Here is an 18,498-nt window from a genome sequence, read left to right on the forward strand (position 1 = left end):
ATGACGCAAAGTTAGTGTGTATAATCGATAATAATTGTATTTCTCAAAAGTTAAAAATAAAAGAAATAAAAGCTCGAGAGAAAAGAAAAAAAATTAATTTTTCACATGCGACTGATGCCTTAATTTCAATTCAAGTGAGTGAGAGAAAAAGAGAAATGAATAAATTCTCTCGTATAGTTTTGCAATACTTGAAGGGAAGTGAACGTTTGACGCTTCTGTCTGGGACTAGATAAACGAAAACCCATGAGTAATTAAATTTTATCGACCCTATCCTTACAAAAGGTAACTGCAGTTTGAAAACTTGCCTGGTTCATAATAAACGAGTCAGTAAAAAGTTTTCCAACATTTCTCAAAATTGTTATAAATTTTTCAAGTATCTCTTATTCAATGCTAACTGTCTTTTATTGTTATATATACTGTACACGTTTCATAAGTTTAAAAATACGATTTTCAACAAAAATAAAATAATTTTTTATATGAAAAAAAAAAAAAAAAAAAAACTAAATTGATGATAATAAAATTTTAATGTATAAAAAGAAAAAAAAAATGAGAGAGATAAATATAATAATGAGTGGTGGCCTATAAAAATGAAAAGAGAGTCTTATTAAAAGTTTTGTGGAAGTGTTACCTACCTCATAAAGCATCAAAAACAAACAGGTGGAAGGTTAATTAATGAGAGGCGCGGTAATTAACATTTTTCAAGTGTTCTGATGAAAACCTTACAAATGAATAGAACTATACACGTGGTACTGTATCTTCCTTTTTTATTCCTCCAATTCTCATTCATATTCCTGTACAGAAAAAAAAAAGAAAATTAATGTAGACACATGGAAAAAAAAGGATTCATACAATTTGTGAGGAAGGGTTCACGAAATATATATATATTGCCAGCAACTTAACATTTCTAGTGGATTTCACAAAAAAAAGGAAAAAAAAATTCTAAATTTATTATTCTTGATATGATCAAGAAATAAATTCCTCCAATAATGAATTTAATAACTAAATTTATATTTTAATAATTTTTATATTAAAATTAAAATTTTTCTTATATTTTTTATTCTAAATTAAAGAAAGTATACACAGATGTGGTCCAAAGTGACCTAAAGTGAACCCGTATGTGGGAGAATACTATAGTAGAGGTATAGAGACGTGTTCGTTTCTCAGAAATTATATTATTGAGGCAACAGTCCCTGCTGGACCGTTTTCATACTCTCGGAAGAGCTCTCATTAATTTTAATGATCGTTTGAACTACAATCAACGTCCCCCTCCCTTCCAAACATTTAAAGTTTAAACATTCGAAAAAAAGGAACAATTACAAATGTAATTTTGAAGAAATTAATAGTATTAAAAAAAAAGGGTATTTCCATGTCGAAAGCTTTATCCCTTTTTTTTTCTCGTTTTGTCTATATCGGAAAAGCATACGTGATACGCATAGGGCAAAGTTATCAGGCGTGAATTTCCGCGGAATCGAGGGAAAAAAAAAAATGAAATGGAGCGAGTGAAAACCGTAGGGATTTGTGGTGAAATGTTCGATTGAATGCTAATGGTTTATAGACTTTTGCATAGAAAATGCCTCCGCATAGTCCACTGAAGTGAAAGCGATAGACGAATAAAATACAAGCAGACTTATATAAATTTTCAGATTTTTACATACATAAATATATGCTAGATAGGAAAATCACTTTTTACGTATGTAGAAAATGATCAGAACTAGGAAAAATAGAAGGAAAAAAAAAAAAAAAAACGCCCTTCATCACTATCGAATACCGATTAACCATCTCCATGACCTTTTTCACAAAAATATCCTGGAAATTGAGGTCTTAAGCTTAATTAACCAGAAGATCTCATCCATTTCCATGCCATTCGCCACACAGGTAGTTACACGAATTGATGAAAAAAAAAATCCACTGTTCGTTATTACGTTCTCTCCAAAAAGAAATTAAATTGATATATATAATCTTGAAAATACTCCATCCAAAGCAAATTTTCCTAAAAGAAATCATTACATTATTTAAATGATTAAAAAGAAATATTTTTTTTTTTTTTTTTAAATTTTCCTCCAACGAAATAATTGATAACATAAATAGTATATGAGAATATTTTATTTAACAAGAAAACAATTTTCCTTTAACGAAAACAATTTCCTGTTTTTCAATGTGAATAAAGAAAATATTTTTAAATAAAACCAACTTCCTAGGAAATATTTCACTATATAAAGGGAGTTTCAACTTTTTAAAAATTTACAAATTCTTTAGGTTTCACACACGTAAAGTCGAAATAAACCATGTTTCAATTTGAACACACAAAATTTTCAACTACTACTGACCATTGTCCTATTTCCTGTTGCATTTTCATTCCCTTTGTTTCACGAATATTTTGTGAAAAAAAAAAAAATTTAAACAAAAACATTTTATGATTTTTAGAATATGTTTTAATTTCAAATTTTCACTAATGGTAATTTTCTATATTATTGTGAATTTTTTAAATTATTGAATTAAAAAAAAAATTAATAAAAATTTCGATAATTTTTCCAATTCTTTTATAAAAGAAAAATATGTAAATTAATTTAATTATTATTTGCCAAAAAATAATATAAATTTTATATTTATAAATTGAATTTATAAATAGACAAAAAGATTGAGAAATCTAGTTAAAAGTCAGCGAATTACACGCCTGTCTTGACAATTCGTTGCAATGCATCCAATTCTCTATTTATATTCACCGGAAAAAGGAAAAGACGATAGTGTTACACGATTTTCTTATTCACGAATATATATATAGTCATATAGCTTTATCGTCGTTTCGCGTCAAACCGTCCAAGTTAATTACTTGTCAGGCAGATTGAAACATCTGGTTTCAGAAGGAGGATTATGGTGCACCACTTCATGATGGGATATATACAAAGGTGTACTTGTAATCTTACTTCCTTTACGGATTACATACTTCGGACCTTCAACCCTCCTTATCTCTTATATAGAATATATATTATGGTCGATGTGAGAAAATTGAATAAATCATTTTCATTGAATAAATCAAAGAATACTGATACTAAAAAACAATTTTTTTTTACGAATTCAAATTTTTCCTAATTCCTTTCAATTCCAAAATTTTTTTTTTTTTCCTGTAAGAAGAAATAAATTTAGATTATTACATTTTCTTTTTTAATTATTTATCGAAAAAATATAATCTTTTTTAAAAATTGGTCCATTGATAAAAGTTTAGAAATTTTTTTTTTCTTCTGAAAGGGATCTAATCAATCACATCCTAAAAGAGGAAATAAGATATTATAGTGAACACAAACGAAAAGTAAAATGGCCTGAATATTCAACAAGCGTCTCTTGTCTGACTCGATCTGCCTTGTACTACTTGTCAGTGAAGTAACAGTGAAGTAATAATGAATAGAATAAATCAATAATTACAATTGTTAATAAAAAAAAAAGAAAATAAAAAAAATTACTTTTTTTTATTATTTATTTTTAAATAAATATTTTTCAAATAAATATATATTTAAAAAGAAAAGTTGTATTATTTTTCGGTTATATTTACAATAATTTATTATTTATATATTGGAGCAATAGAAAAGACCATAAAACATTTGTAAAGTGCACAAACGAGTTCAACGCCATTTGTCAACTTTTTGGGATTCTAGTACGAAATACTCTCTCTAGAGAAAACTTGCCAGAACCAACGAAACTTGTGTTTTAACCACAAAGCTAAAAAGTCGGGATTTCTGTTCCAACTACAATAATTATATATACATATATAAAAAAAAACCCAAATGAATTCTTTTTTTTTTTCATTTTTATAAATTCATAGTTTAAATATTTCAAATTTAATTAAAAATTCCTGAAATTAAAAGGATAATTTTAAAAATACTAATTTAAAAATTGTTTTCAGAATATAATTAATAATTAATAAGAATTATTAACATTTTAATTTAATGTATGTATAGGAAGAAAATAAATTTTATTTATAATTATTTAATTTAAAAACAATTTTTTAAAAAACATTAAAGAAAGCTTAAAGAAAAATTTTTCAGTCTTCAACCGCTATACAATGACGAGATTATAATTTTCTTATCTAAATGTAAACCAATTTTACAATTTCTTGATAAGAACAAAAAAAATGCTAGGTACTCGTTTTGATAAAGTCGTGCTTTTTTTGAAAATTACAAAAAGTTTACGTTCATATATAATAAAGATACGAGTTTGTTGATAATTTTTTCATATTTAATAACATAATGAGAATATAAAATTTATTAATAAATTTAAAATGCCAATTAATTAAGAGAGAGAGAGAAAAAAATGTGTCCCTCTCATAATTTAATGAATGAACCACTCCCTTTATATTATTATTATCTAGTATCTAATTATATATTGTATAAAAATTGGACACTGAAAATATTTTGTAAATTAAAAAATTATCTTAACCAAAAAATGATTAAAAAAAAAAAAAGTTTTTAATACTTGAAATAAAAAGATGAATTTTCTTTTTTCTCAATTTTAAAGAAATTTTTGATTGCCATCGAAAGTTTGCTTTATATAATATTAGAAAATTTATTGAATATGTGTAGCTGACATGTATCATGCAAGTATAACTTGTTCTCTATTAGATTCATATTTAAGCGCGCGGTTTTGAACTCTCTCTTGCCAAGCATCAAAAGCTGCTGACAATGTTTACAAAAGAGAGGTGCAAGCATGTGTTAAAAGTAATATTCAAGATATTCCGCAGGTGAATATGCATAACAAATTGTATAAGCTTTTGAAATTGCGCTCTTTGGAGAAACGAAATTTAATTTTTAAATTCAACTCATATAGTTTCATTTTTAATAAAGAAATCTCAGTTATTATTCATTAACACACCATATAGTTTCAAAACCATTTTCTCATAATATAAGTGCCAAGAAGATATCTAAGGAAATTCAAATTTCTATTATTTCTCCCTCTTTGAACAAGTCTTGAGTATATAAAATTTTATATGTCAATTTCAGGAAATGGAAATTTACAATTTAAAAAAAAAAAAAAAAAAAAAAAAAAAAATTTCAGAAAATGCGAAATTTCATATAACATAAAAAAAAGAAAGAAAGAAAAAAGAACATTGAAAATAAAAAATTGAATTTTAAAAAAAATTATAAATTAAATAGAAAATATACAAATAAAAAAAAAATAATAAATTCATGCGAATATATTAGTTTTTGATATATCGAAAGATGAAAGTTTGTTTAAATATCTTGTCTGTTTATAATCTAGTGGAAAATAGAAAAAAAAATTTAGTATGACGTTCATTGAAGTTTACTCGATGTTTTTATTTTTCTTTCTTTCTTTTTTTGCGGCTTTCCTTAAGTTTAGGCCAGATATTTTGTTAGGTCACAACCTAGATCGTTGATGGATCGATTGTCGTCGTACGCTTGACATAAAAGGAAATTTAAACGTCTGAGAAATGTCTCTAAAGAAATTTTCTGATATTACAATTAATAAATTAATTTCTTTTTTTTTTAGTTTAATTAATTCACACTTGTTTCAAAACAATTTTTTTTACGAGAATAATCTAACAAAAAAAAATCTGATATTGTTAAATAAAAAAAAAAATTACAATTTTTATGAAAATTTATTTGTATACATAACTCGAAGTTATTTCGTAAGGAATCTCTCTTCTTTATGAAAAATATAGAGTGGAATTATTTTGAATCAGAAAAACGTACGCGACTACATAAATGTTGCGCGCACATAACTCTAGGTAAGCTTTTTAATTTATTGTGTAGACTTACAGAAACGAATAAAAGTGGGCAGTGCATCTTATAGTTTATTGCAGTAAAACAAAGAAAAAAAGAAAAAAAAAAAAAAAAAAAAGAAATTTCGAATTATATTACAAAGATTAAACTTTTAAATCTCTCTCATTAATTTTACTTATTTCAAAATGACAAATCTTAACAAGCAAACAAAAAATTACTATTTTTAAACGAACTTGCATAAAAAATAAAACGCAATTCATTTTTACCTTGTGTTTCTTTTTTAAATCGAATCAAATTCTATAAATAGACTGAATCTTTTAATATTCGTAAAAAAAAACTAAATAAATAATTATAAAAAATAAGTAATATTTAATGTGAATAAAATGTAAAATAAAATATAAATAAAAAACAAAGAATATAAAAAGAAAATTACTTGAGTATTTTATTATCGCAACAAAAAAAAATCATACCTGCAATTTATCAATGCTTTATTTTCAAAAAATTTTATTCCTTGTAACCATTTTTTTTTTTATACTATTATTGTTAATTTTACTATTATTATTCTTACTAATATATATATATTTAAAAGATAACTTTGCCAAGATTAAATATTACTGATAAAATGTATCATAATTTATTTCAAAAATTTAAAAAGACAGTTGTTAATTTTGATGATTGACTTGAAAAATGATCATTGGGAAATATTCTTCAAAGGCATCTATTATTGAAAATAGTTTATACTAGCATCGCCAACACTTCAGCAAATTCAGTGAAGTGAATACTTCCCTATCTCTAATTTATAATTTCCACATTACTATATTTATAAACTCAAATAAATTTCAGTGTTGCGCAACATTCGTGAATTCTTCCACAATTTATAAAAAAAAATTTTTCAAAAGTTTCAAAAAAAAAAAAAGACTTTGAATTGTTCTTAAAAAAGGGATAATTTTCATTATTTTTCCTTTAGTACTCAAAGAATTAATTATATAAAATAAATTTTTATCAAACGATAAAAATTAATCAATTTAATAATTTAATGATTTAAATATAAATTTTATAATTTATAATTAATTTAATGATATAATTTTTATTCAGATATTTTGCAATTCGACATATTATTTGAATTGAATTTTAGTATTTAATATATTAAATTTGCTGATATTTATTAAAGAAAACACAAGTTGCGGTACAGATGAAAGCAAAGTTTCTTTAAGTCATCATTGATCGACTGATCCTCAAAGAGAATAAACTTATATAAAGGGGTTAAAAAAAAAATCGCTTTGTTCTTACGACGAAAACTCTTAAAGTCTTTGAACTTTTTCAAGTGTACTCGTGAGTAATAAAAGTAAAAAAAAAAAAAAGATACAAAAATTCTTGAAACCATTTTCCTCACCGACCTTCTCTCTCTCTCTCTCTCTCTCTCTCTCTCTCTCTCTCTCTCTCTCTCTCTCTCTCTCTCTCTCTCTCTCTCTCTCTCTCTCTCTCTCTCTCTCTCTCTCTCTCTCTCTCTCTCTCTCTCTCTCTCTCTCTCTCTTTCTTTAATATATATAAAACCGAAGATATTCATCTTTTATATATTCTATATGTTTATGAAAACTGGAAAACTTTTAAAGCGAATAAAAAATCAATTTCTCACAAAACACTCAAATAAAGTTTATACATCATTTCAAAATAGAATAGTTCATGAAATTCTAAAATGAAATATTTATCAAATTGAAAATAAAAAAATTAGAATAGAATAAAAATTTTAAGGGCGTGAATTAAGGGATTTATATAAAATTTACCAAAAAGGTAATAATAAAATAAATTTTTAAAAATCATAAGACTAGTAAAATTTTGTGAATTTTTGGGGGAAAATTTTTTTTTTTAATCACCTATTTATTGACGAAGCAGATCACAGATTTCATTATTCTATTGATCATTGTGTAAAACACAAAACTGATAAATTAATTCACGTCGCGATTTCGATTTGTGAACAGTTCGATGGGTGTCGCGTAACAGAATCGTCTGAAGCCTCGGGGTTGTTAGAGACGTTTGTGGATAAGTAAAATTCCGCGCCACGCGCTTTTGGAGCACATGCGCTTCAAAACTCCCTCTCTTATACGCAATTAAATTGTGATAATAGTTTTTTGAATAAATAAAATAATCAAAAAATATTAAAATAAATAAAAAATTAAAAGCATAAAAAAGGGAAATTAACAAAAGAGAAAAAAAAACAACAATAATAAAAGAAAATAAAAATAATGTAACTAAAAGAAAAATAAAAACAAAAAATTGAAAAAACTCACATTTTGTCTTCTCTCTCACGAGAAAATGCAAAATATTTTCAAATTATTATTTCCAGATCCAACTGTAAGTAGCGCTGTTAAGCAAGAAAGTATCTCTCCTCCCCCAAGTGAATTGTATATATGTGAGACCATGGATCCTTTCATGGATCATGTGAGACCAAAAAGTGGTACGCTTTTGCTTTCGCTTTCCCCGTATCGTCATTCAGTCTTCTTACATTACTCCGTGCGGTAAATTTACAATTTCTCATCGGATTCAGTATCATCTTCAATTTAGTACTGTCTCCACAATGAAACTAGTTAAATTACAATAAAAATATTTTTAAAAAAATCTCACGGTTAAAATTTGAAAAAAAAAAAATTCTCTTTTCTTACTCTGTGAAAAATATTAGTGTCGAACATCATCTTTTTCTATTCGCTGATCCTTGATTTATTTTTTTTTTTTAAATCTAAAAACAGAACAAGTAACAATGTTAAATTTTGTGTCATTTCCAATAACTTTATTTCTTTTTTCCGGTGAGTTGAATAATCGAAAACTTCATTTCTATTTTAACACAAATTTCCTAGATATACTAAAAGTGTAATAATTATTTTAATAATCTCCTTTTTTTTTGTTTAAATAAATTTCCTTCAAATAATCAAAATTAAATATTGATAGTTGTTAAAAATTTTTCAAATAACTGAATTTAATTTTGAAATTAACACTAAAATTTATTATTGATGATAAAATAATTGTTAAACAAAAATATTAACGAAGAATTCAAATGTCGGAATTTAAACTTTTAAACAAATCATTCAAGTTTTTCTTATAACCTTTCAATGGTATTTAATTTTTAAACATACTCTCAACTCGAGGCGATTAATTGTCAATTAAAGATTCATAAATGTGAGAAGAGATTAATTTTTGAGAAACAAAATAGCGAAAAATTATTAAAATTCAAAAATTATTAATATATTTTTAAAGGTGATTTAAAATTTAAAAAAAAAATAATTAGTAAATTATTAAATTAGATTAATAAATAAACTTTAATATTAATTAAATAAAATAAATAAAAAAAAGTTTGCAAAAAAATAAATGCAATAAAAAAAAAATGCCATTAAATTTTTCATTATAACGTTTCATTGAAAATACTTTGAATATTTGAAAATTCAAAAAAATATTCTATTATCTTGGCCTACTCTCGGCAAGTTAGAGGTCAATGCCTCGGACGTAGAAAGTTTTATGATGAATTTAAACGTATCATGCATAATATATGTTTTTCCTTGAGAAATGAAATTTTTATATTAATTTCAATATATCTTTTTTTTCTCTAATGTAAATCTAGTTTAAATTTTAAGCAATAAAATAAAAGAGAATATAATTCTACCTTTAAAATGACCGGAAATTTCACTTCCTTTTTGTTCACGCGAAGAGAAACGTCTAAGTCAATTGATTGTATGCAACGCTCTTTAAAAACACTTGCATTTATTTTCTTCATGTTCTACTGTAAATTATCAACACCATCATTAACTAATCCCCGATATTCACATACATTCGAGAAAGTGTGAGTCAATTAAAAATTTTTTTAAATTGAAACCTAATTTTTAACTGAAAATAAAAAATAGACTAATTAGAATGAATTAAAAATATTTTAATTATAATTAAAATTTAATCATAAAAACATTTTTTCTCAATTTTAAAAACTAAAATTAATCTGATATAAATTTATAATAAACTTCAAATATAGTTTAAATTTTCTCAAGATTTTAATTTGCACTTCTTGATAGTTATATTTAATATTTTCTTAAACAAATACAAAAAAAAAATTGTTACATAATTTCAGTTATAAAATCCATTGTTAATAATTCATTGTGAGAAAAGAATGTTATTCATATCAGTAACGATTCCATAATGGTCTTCCGCTTTCTCACGAACCAAAAGAAAATAATTGAAGAATTCTTTAAATTAAAGGAGAGTTTTAAATTCTACTTTATGTACCATTGAGTAATCGATGAAATATTATTAAAATGCAATAAACAAAATTACAAAAAAAGAACAAATACTAATTAAGGAAAATATAAAAATTATTATAGAAAAATAAAATTATTTTTTTTTCTAATTTTAGTAACAAGCGTTTTATCACAAGAACAAGAGCACAATGCACCCTGTGTTGATGATAGTAAATTCTACAGAAATCCAAATACACCAACTCACAATGTATGGACACCATCAGAATGTGGAAAATATTATCTTTGTTTGGGTAAAATAACTAAAAAATTTTTTTAATATAAATAATTCAAATTATTTGAAGAGAAAAAAATGTAATGATACTTTCGGATTAAGAAAAATAGAATTTCTGAAAAATTTTAATTCTCATGAAGTTGAAAAACGCTAATTGAGAAATAATAATTATAATTATTATTACGATTATTATAATTATTATTGTGGTGATTTATTTCTTTTCAAAGGCGAATAAATATTCGAAAAAGGAATTCCATTTTACGATCTCAGTGCCTAATTTAGCAAGATTATACAAGCGATCTCATACTTATTACAAAGAAAAAAATTCTGTCAATTACAAATACATTTTCAATGAAAATATTGTGTGCACACTGTTCAGCTGATCTTTTGATCTTTTGCAAACTTCAATATATATTATAACTCTAAATAACGCAGTATTCATATAATCTGCCGGATGAATGATTCATAAATTTGTTCCGAGAAAAAGAAAGTTGTACCATTAAGTGAAAACATTGTAAAATATTTTCTACACATGTGAATTTTATGTACACGATTTGATCAATTTTTCTTTCATTTTAGTAATAATACTATTTTTTTACTATATTTAAAAAAAAAAAAAAATTATTTATTAATTTAAAAGTAATTAAATTTATTTTTCTAATAATATAGATAATGAAGTTTTTGAATTCAAATGCTCGGAGGGATTACTCTTTGACATTTCAAGGCAAATGTGCGATTACAAATCGAATGTTGACAATTGCGATGTGCCAATAGGTAAGCGAAACTTAATTTTCTTTTCTTTAAAAATAATAAATAAAAATGAAATTTTTTTTTAAAAAGTAAAGAAAAGACTAGTATATACTCTTAAATTAATTCATTTTAATTTTTTTTTCTTAAATTAAATTTTTTGCAAAATATGTATTTACATTATATAAACAAAAATTAATATTACACTTTTTGTTTATTGATTTTAATAAAATATTTGATAGAAAAAAAAAGAAAATAAAAAGGACTATGAAAATTGCTTTTACATACCTTCATTGAGTTTATGAAAATGATTTTTCACTTTGATGATGTCAAAATTTGAAGATTGAAAAGTTTCTTGTAGAAGAGCAGCCTCCTAAGCCCCTGCTTCGTGATGGGGATTGCGAAGAAAAAGAATTAGCCTGCGGTGATGGCACTTGTCTTCCATCTCATTATTTCTGCGATGGCAGTGTTGATTGTCCCGATGGTTCAGATGAAGGATGGTGCGGTAAGAATTCTATTCACAACGAATATTAGTTTAATTTTTCAAAATTAATTTAAATAACTTAATTATTACTGTTAAAAATATTTTAAGTAACTTACCATTCTTCTTGTTGTTTTTTTTTTTTTATTTATAAAATTACAACTTGTTTCAGATACAAAAAACGATCCAAACTCGGCAACAAATTGTAATCCGCGTAAATGTTTATTACCTGATTGTTGGTGTTCCAAAGATGGAACACAAATACCGGGGAATTTCTCAGCCTCGTCAGTTCCACAAATGATAATAGTCACTTTCGACGATGCAGTCAATTCCGAAAATTTTGATCTTTATACAAGTAAGAATTTAAAATTGATAATCAAAAAAATAATTTTTAATGACAAAATAAATTAAAAAATTTCAAATTTAAAAAAAGAAAATTTTTAAACTGTACCTATATATATAGTAATAATTTTAATGCTTGTTGAACAATAGAAATTTTTACGGATGAGAGAAAAAATCCAAATGGTTGTCCTGTGAGGGCAACATTTTATATCAGTCATCAATACACGAATTATAGAGATGTCCAATATCTCTGGAATGCTGGACATGAAATTGCCACCCATTCTGTCACGTAAGTATTTTCCAAACAATTCTAAAAATAAAAATTGTCACTTTAACAGTTTTCTTGTAATGAAGAAGATTTTTTTTTTCAAATAACAATTTTGTACATAATTTATAATAAAATTAAATATTAATATATGGAAAATTATTAATGAATTAAAAAAAAAAATTATATTAGACATCGAGGACCCGAGGATTGGTGGTCACGAAATGCAACATTAGAAGACTGGTTTGATGAAATGGTTGGAGTTGCAAATATTATAAATAAATATTCAGCAGTTCGAATCAGAGATATTAAGGGTATTAAATTTACATTTAAATTTTTCAATTAATAATAAATAATTATCTAATTATTCAGGAAATTTTTAATTAAATTTTAAAAAAATTTACCCATTCAGGTACAAGAACACCATTTTTACGATTAGGTTGGAATCGACAATTTCTCATGATGTCTGAATTTGGTTTTGAATATGATTCCTCGATAATTGCACCATTTTCCGATCCACCAATATGGCCCTATACTTTGGATTATAAAATATCACATCGTTGCGTTGGTCCCAGTCAAGTTTGTCCAACTCGATCTTATCCAGGAATTTGGGAAATTCCTCTCAATCAATTGATCCTCGGTGTAAGTTCTTTCTTTTTCGAAATAATAAAAAAAAAAGTTTCGTAAAAAAAACAAAGGGAAATTAATTTCAGGATTATACGTGTCCAACTGTCGAGACATGTCCAGCGAATCTCTCTGGCGAAGATGTATACAAAATATTAATGTTAAATTTTAAACGACATTATTTGAGTAATCGAGCACCACTTGGTCTTCATTTACATTCAGCGTGGCTTCAAAATTCCGCTTACAATTACGCCTTCACGGTGAGAAATAAATAATTTTTTTCTAAATAGACAAATAATAAAAATACAAAAGTAAATTAATTAAAAATTTCATCTTTTTAAAATTAATTATTTTTAAACAGAAATTTATGGACGAGGTACTTCGATTATCGGACGTTTATTTTGTAACCAGTCATCAAGCACTCGAATGGATACGTTATCCAACACCTGTTAATAATTTACAAACATTTGAATCCTGGCAATGTAACAAACAATTCGAACCATATGAAATTGCTTGTGATTTGCCAACTGCATGTAAATTACCAAGTAGAGTTTTAAAATCCTATCGTTATCTTCACACTTGCTTCGAATGTCCCAAACAATATCCATGGCTGAGAAATGAATTTGGTTTAGATTAAAAAGAATGTAATTTTGAAATACAATTTGTGTTTCATTATAACAAAAACAGAAAACCTAATTCCGAACACAAAATATTTTTAGAAATAAGATAACTCTGAAAATTATTCTATAAAAGTAATATAAAAAATAATTTTTAAACTATTATTATAAAAAAAAAAAAAAAAAAAAAAACCACAAGTCATATTTATTAATAATAAATGTACAAATAGTTATGAATGATTTATGTTGAAATTTATTTACTTGTATTAATATTTTCTTTATATAGTTGACACTTAAATGTGTATGAAAAAAATACGGAGACGAAATTAAATTTTCTTCATATTTCAAAATAAATTGAAACAAAAAAATTAAATAACTCTTATAATCTAAAAAAAAAAAAAGATTGTCAGAAAAAAAAAGTTATAATTAATTCTAGATCACTAATTTATCCTTCTTGTTGAATGAAAGGATTTTGAATAGATTCCATTCCATCGACGGGACAAATCAAGACAACTGATGTGCCTCTACATACAACCAAACCAAGTGGTCTTGTATCCTGATTTAATTTGTACGGGTCATCATGATCTACGAGAATATTATTTTTTTTTATCTTTCCAAAAAAAAAGAACAACTAATTTAAATTTTTTTCTCCGTATTAAAAACTTATTTTTCAGAATCAAAAATTATTATTTCCTATTTTTTATATTTAAAAACTCAATTATATTCTATTAATGAACATTAATAATTTATAATTTAATATCTTATTTATAAATTGAAATAAAACTTTCGATTAAAGCCTCTAGTATGTATTAGATGAAATATTGAAACCAAAGTTCCAATTATCAAGTTGTTTATATACTATTATTAATAACAACTATTATAACTTATTTATAAATAATTATGCAAAAAAAATTTACCTCTTAAATATTCTATTGTGTTGTCAAGTACTAAATTCAACAGTGGATCGTAACCTTTAAGAATTCCTGCCGCTTCCCTTCCGCCGGCAAATTTCACTCTGATATTTTTTTCAAGATATTTCGAAAGATCTAAAATACTTTCTTTCCTCTTTTTTTCTTTATGATCCCCATGGGCATTCAATTGCTAAATTAGAAGAATTTTACTTTTAAAAAATGGGTAAAAAAAATTGACGAAAAATGAAAAAAATTTTCTAAGTAATATTTTTAGGTTAGAAAACCATTTGACATTTACCTGTTTCGGTGTCTGTAAACAAACAAATGAAATTCAATTAGAATATTTTATATTACTAATAAGATGATAATAATTTTTATATACTTACAGACATTGTAAGAATATTAAGATATATTTGTGTATAAATTTTATAAATATGAACACAAAACACACACGCTTGTCACTCAAAGAGAAACGATTGTTAGGAATGACTACTGAAATCAAAATCAAAACCAAACGAATGTTTATTATACTAAATAAATAAATTATTATAAATAAAAACTATATATAAAAAATAAAAGGAAAAATATTAAAGTATAAATATAAAATAAATCAATGTTTTAATAATTTCCAACTATTTAATTTTAAAAGGGAAAAATTCGTTATGAAAACGCGCGAATTTCAAAATTTCCTTTGATTTAATTCAAATTTTTTTTTTCCCTCTAATAATAAAACAATTTACCATAAATTATCTATTTCTTACAGTTCTTTCAAGGATAAATAAAATAATCTTTTTTATCGAAATAAATTCAATGTATTTTTATTAACATTAAAATTGATTTTATTTTTTCTACAAAATTTATTTCAAGATTAATATTACTCTCATAATAAACCGATATTGAACTGAAACTTTTGGAAATTGTTTACAAAAAAATTTTTTTTTTTTGTATCAACTTTACAGTTTTTACACGTCTTACATTTTCTATTAAGTGACTCGTAAAATTTAAAAAAAAAACAAAATTAAACTACTATTGTTAATTGTACGAGGCACTTAATTAATATAAAAATAAATACTGTTCATTGAAATATATTATTCAGCTAAATAATCAGTCTTACAGGATTTCTTTTGATGGCGTAGTGATAAAATATTTTTTATTCTTCCTTAGAAACGAACGACTGAAAAGAAAAAAAAAATATAATTTTATATTTTATGCAAAAAAAATAAATAAATAAAAAATACGAAAATTTTTCCAAACCTTGAGCCTAATGGAGTATGAAAAAATCCCCTGGAAGTTGAATTTTTTAAAAGAGATTCAGTGGAAGGTGTATGTCTCAATTCTCCAGTTAGTGGTGTTCCAATTTCATGAGCATTGTCCGAATTAACAAAATTAGCCCAATAATCAGAGGGAATCATTAACAAGCTCTCAACGATCTATATAAAAGAGAAAATTAAAAACAAATTTTATTTACATTTTAGAAAAATTATGAAAAATTTATTTACCGCAGCCTGATTTTTCGTTTCGCTAAGCATTGACATAACGGATGGTTCCTGACAACTGTAACCAACTAATGTTGGTCCAAAAACTTTGGCAAGATTACTAATTGGCATTTTACATTCTGGACTACTTGATACACGTTGTAAATGTAAAATTAAAAATGCAAGTGTATCTCGATTTGGTTGCGGTAACTCGGAAATTGCTTGATATAATGCAGCATCCGAATCTTGTTTATCAGATAAAGCCACAGCTCGCACAAAATCAGCCCACAATCCAACGGTAATTAGTGGTTCTTTCAATGATCTTAAAAATAATAATTTTTTTAAATCCCTTGAAATTATAAATTATTTTAATTATTATTTAATAATTAATCAAAAATTTACCGAAGAAAGTCTTTGAGTGTTGAGCAAATTGTCGCAATATCAACTTTCGATAAATTTGGCGCACCTTTGCCTTTAAGAAATCTTTCTTTTAACAATTTTACTTCCGATGAACCGCCACTAACTCTATATAATCCTTGATCGCTCATTCCTCTAAGTTCCACTTCGTTTATGCAATGAATCACTAATGAAGGTACCATTGGAGAAACCATAGGTGTGTAATCCGCGATTGTTCCCTTAAATAAAATTAATTTAATACATGAATTAAATATTAATTCATATTTTTATATTCACTGAAAATAGTTTTAGTAAGTAATTCTTACCGAAGCACCTCGTAATGTTGGCGTATTTCCTGCTGGTACACAAGGAAGTGGAACAAATTCTTTACATTCCACATGAGTTGTAGCTCGACAATCTTTACATTTTAATGCTACTTTTCCAAAACGTATTCTAGAAGATTAAACCATAAATTAGTTTTTTTTTTTTTTAAAGCATAAATTTGAAAAAGCATCTTTTTTTTCATACCTTTTACCGCAATGTGTACAAATTTCCGGTTTTATGACAGTTTTCACATTAAAATTGTGTCCTCTTGCAATTCTTGGACTAAGTGTATAACCACCAATATTAGGACTTGGTTTAAAAACACTATCACAATCAGAATCTGATGAAATTTCACTTGCTGACTCTGAAGGCTAGGGAAAAAATACAAGAGATAATAAATAAGAGAAAACGAAAATAAAATGTTTTTTAAATTTAGAGAATTTTATTACCTTAAGTATATCATTATCTTTTTTATTTGGAGTTGTTTTCATTCTATTTTCATTACTTTTTTGTCTATTACGCAAATTATGTAAAGGAGTTTGAGGATCATTATTTTCATTGACTGGAATAGTTTCAATAACTGAAGAAGCTGTTATTGGTCCATTTCTTGTCATTGAAACAATAGTTTTAGCAATTAAACGATCAGAATTATTACGATCTGCTATTTTTTGAACAGAACTTCGTCTCTTTTTTGGACCATAATCACAATTTGGCCTATGTTCTTTCCATTCTCGTTTTTTATGTCTTTGTTGAAGAATAAAACTCGTATCTAAATCGTCCTCTGATTTAGAATAACAACTCAAATCACTTAAAATTGATGCAGTGGAGTCCAGCTCCGTTATCGTATTTAATCTATAAATAAATACAATTAATTAAAAAAATTTCAGTAATAAATAAATTTTTATATTTTTTTTTTATACCTCTCAGTGCAATAATCCCTTCCGTATGCATTATTCTGAAAACCATTAATTGACGTACTATTTAAAAATTGAAGTTTTTCCCTAGTTTCATCATTAATACTTCTTCCACCATCATTAAATAGAAGATCTCTTGCTAATTTTATTTGTCTTTCCTGTAAAATAAACATTTTGTTAAATAATAATTAGTTAACAAATATTTTTAAATAGATTTTTTTAAAAAATTATTTATGATAATTTACAAGTGAATTTCTTTCATCCTCGGCGTGTCTTCGTTTCATTTTTTCTTCATCTAATAATCTCCTTGCGTGGCTTAACATTTTATCAAGAGTTGAAGCTTCTTGATGTGATTTTTCTAAAGCTGCATGTAATCGTTGACATTCTTGTACAGACAACAACCATTTTTGACGTATTTCCTCTTGATTTATTGCAAATTGAAGAAATTCTACACAAATAATACGATTTTTAATATAGTAGAAATGCTATTAACTTTGGCATTTATGCATAACCTCAAAATAATCATAAATATAATAAATTTAAATGATTTAAATATTTCAAAGATAAAACTGATCATAAAATAAATCTTCTGATTTGACAAGTTAAAGTTTTTAATTTTAAAATTGTTTTTCTATCCATATTATAATAAATAAAAGGAATTATATAGTGTCAAATATTTTGAGTTGACATTTCAATTTTTTTTTATTTTTTATAAAACTTTACAACTCACAGTGCAAAATTTGAATGTTACGTGAGATATTAATGAATAAATTGAAATTTTTACAATAAATATATAAAATAACGTTAAAAATAAAAAAATACCGGTGAAAACTAACCTCCTTCACATGATCCGTTGACCAAAGTATTTGTACATCGTATCAATTCATCGTAACTAGCTAATACTGATAATGTAGACATTGTGACTTTTGATTAAAGCTTATTAAAATAAGCTTTAATCTTTAAAAAAAAAATATTTTAAAACAAATATTTGGCGTCTACTTTCGTTTTCATTTGAACTTAAATGAATTAGGTTATAGACAAGTGAGTGTCTAAAGGTACGTTTACATAATTTATGCAAAATAAACAGCCTTAAAAGTGTCACATTTTAGATATTCTACCTTACTTTTATATTTCCATGGTCTATATGCGTGCGCATCTTGTTTA

General features: G+C 25.1%; 4 protein-coding genes across 9 annotated transcripts in view; 1 reads left to right on the top strand and 3 right to left on the bottom strand.

Moving 5' to 3' along the window:
* Positions 1-11,395, bottom strand: part of LOC127291660 (metabotropic glutamate receptor 1-like) — a 23,167-nt gene extending 11,772 nt beyond the window's left edge. For 2 of the 4 annotated variants that reach the window (XM_051320860.1, XM_051320859.1), the window contains exons 1-2: positions 8,021-8,159; positions 633-791 (exon numbers count right to left, since the gene is read on the bottom strand). The gene's annotated coding sequence lies outside the window, so the exon portion shown is untranslated. Of the gene's footprint in view, positions 1-632; positions 792-7,606; positions 7,755-8,020; positions 8,160-11,273 lie in introns of those variants that run through there. The other 2 variants (XM_051320862.1, XM_051320861.1) reach the window with 2 other exon arrangements.
* LOC127291661 (chitin deacetylase 1) lies at positions 8,388-13,358 on the top strand. Of its 3 annotated transcripts, none has more exons than XM_051320863.1 (10): positions 8,388-8,533; positions 10,123-10,257; positions 10,908-11,012; positions 11,347-11,490; positions 11,639-11,821; positions 11,959-12,097; positions 12,266-12,387; positions 12,486-12,715; positions 12,787-12,957; positions 13,059-13,358. In XM_051320863.1, the coding sequence occupies exons 1-10, from the start codon at positions 8,488-8,490 to the stop codon at positions 13,332-13,334; spliced, it is 1,551 nt and encodes a 516-aa protein (XP_051176820.1). In that variant the 5' UTR covers positions 8,388-8,487; the 3' UTR covers positions 13,335-13,358. The 3 variants fall into 3 exon arrangements, with proteins under 3 accessions (XP_051176820.1, XP_051176821.1, XP_051176822.1); XM_051320864.1 differs by lacking the exon at positions 8,388-8,533 and adding an exon at positions 9,425-9,561; XM_051320865.1 differs by lacking the exons at positions 8,388-8,533; positions 10,123-10,257 and adding an exon at positions 10,699-10,816.
* A 143-nt stretch (positions 13,359-13,501) lies between these two features.
* Positions 13,502-14,617, bottom strand: LOC127291646 (U6 snRNA-associated Sm-like protein LSm7). Its single transcript, XM_051320845.1, has 4 exons — positions 14,612-14,617; positions 14,524-14,535; positions 14,232-14,415; positions 13,502-13,899 (listed from the first exon to the last, which is right to left on the bottom strand). The coding sequence occupies exons 1-4, from the start codon at positions 14,615-14,617 to the stop codon at positions 13,760-13,762; spliced, it is 342 nt and encodes a 113-aa protein (XP_051176802.1). The 3' UTR covers positions 13,502-13,759.
* Positions 14,618-15,014: 397 nt separating this feature from the next.
* On the bottom strand, positions 15,015-18,387 carry LOC127276574 (rac GTPase-activating protein 1-like). The gene is made up of 10 exons (XM_051297104.1): positions 18,171-18,387; positions 17,580-17,782; positions 17,341-17,492; positions 16,870-17,272; positions 16,625-16,791; positions 16,423-16,549; positions 16,103-16,335; positions 15,725-16,022; positions 15,480-15,655; positions 15,015-15,399 (listed from the first exon to the last, which is right to left on the bottom strand). Exons 1-10 carry the CDS (start codon positions 18,250-18,252, stop codon positions 15,336-15,338), a joined length of 1,905 nt encoding a protein of 634 aa, XP_051153061.1. The 5' UTR covers positions 18,253-18,387; the 3' UTR covers positions 15,015-15,335.
* Between the last annotated feature and the right edge of the window lie 111 nt (positions 18,388-18,498).

The sequence above is a fragment of the Leptopilina boulardi genome, unplaced genomic scaffold (assembly GCF_019393585.1).
Source record: "Leptopilina boulardi isolate dan_hultmark-lab unplaced genomic scaffold, ZJU_Lbou_2.1 LbouV2_150, whole genome shotgun sequence".
Classification (NCBI taxonomy): domain Eukaryota; kingdom Metazoa; phylum Arthropoda; class Insecta; order Hymenoptera; family Figitidae; genus Leptopilina; species Leptopilina boulardi.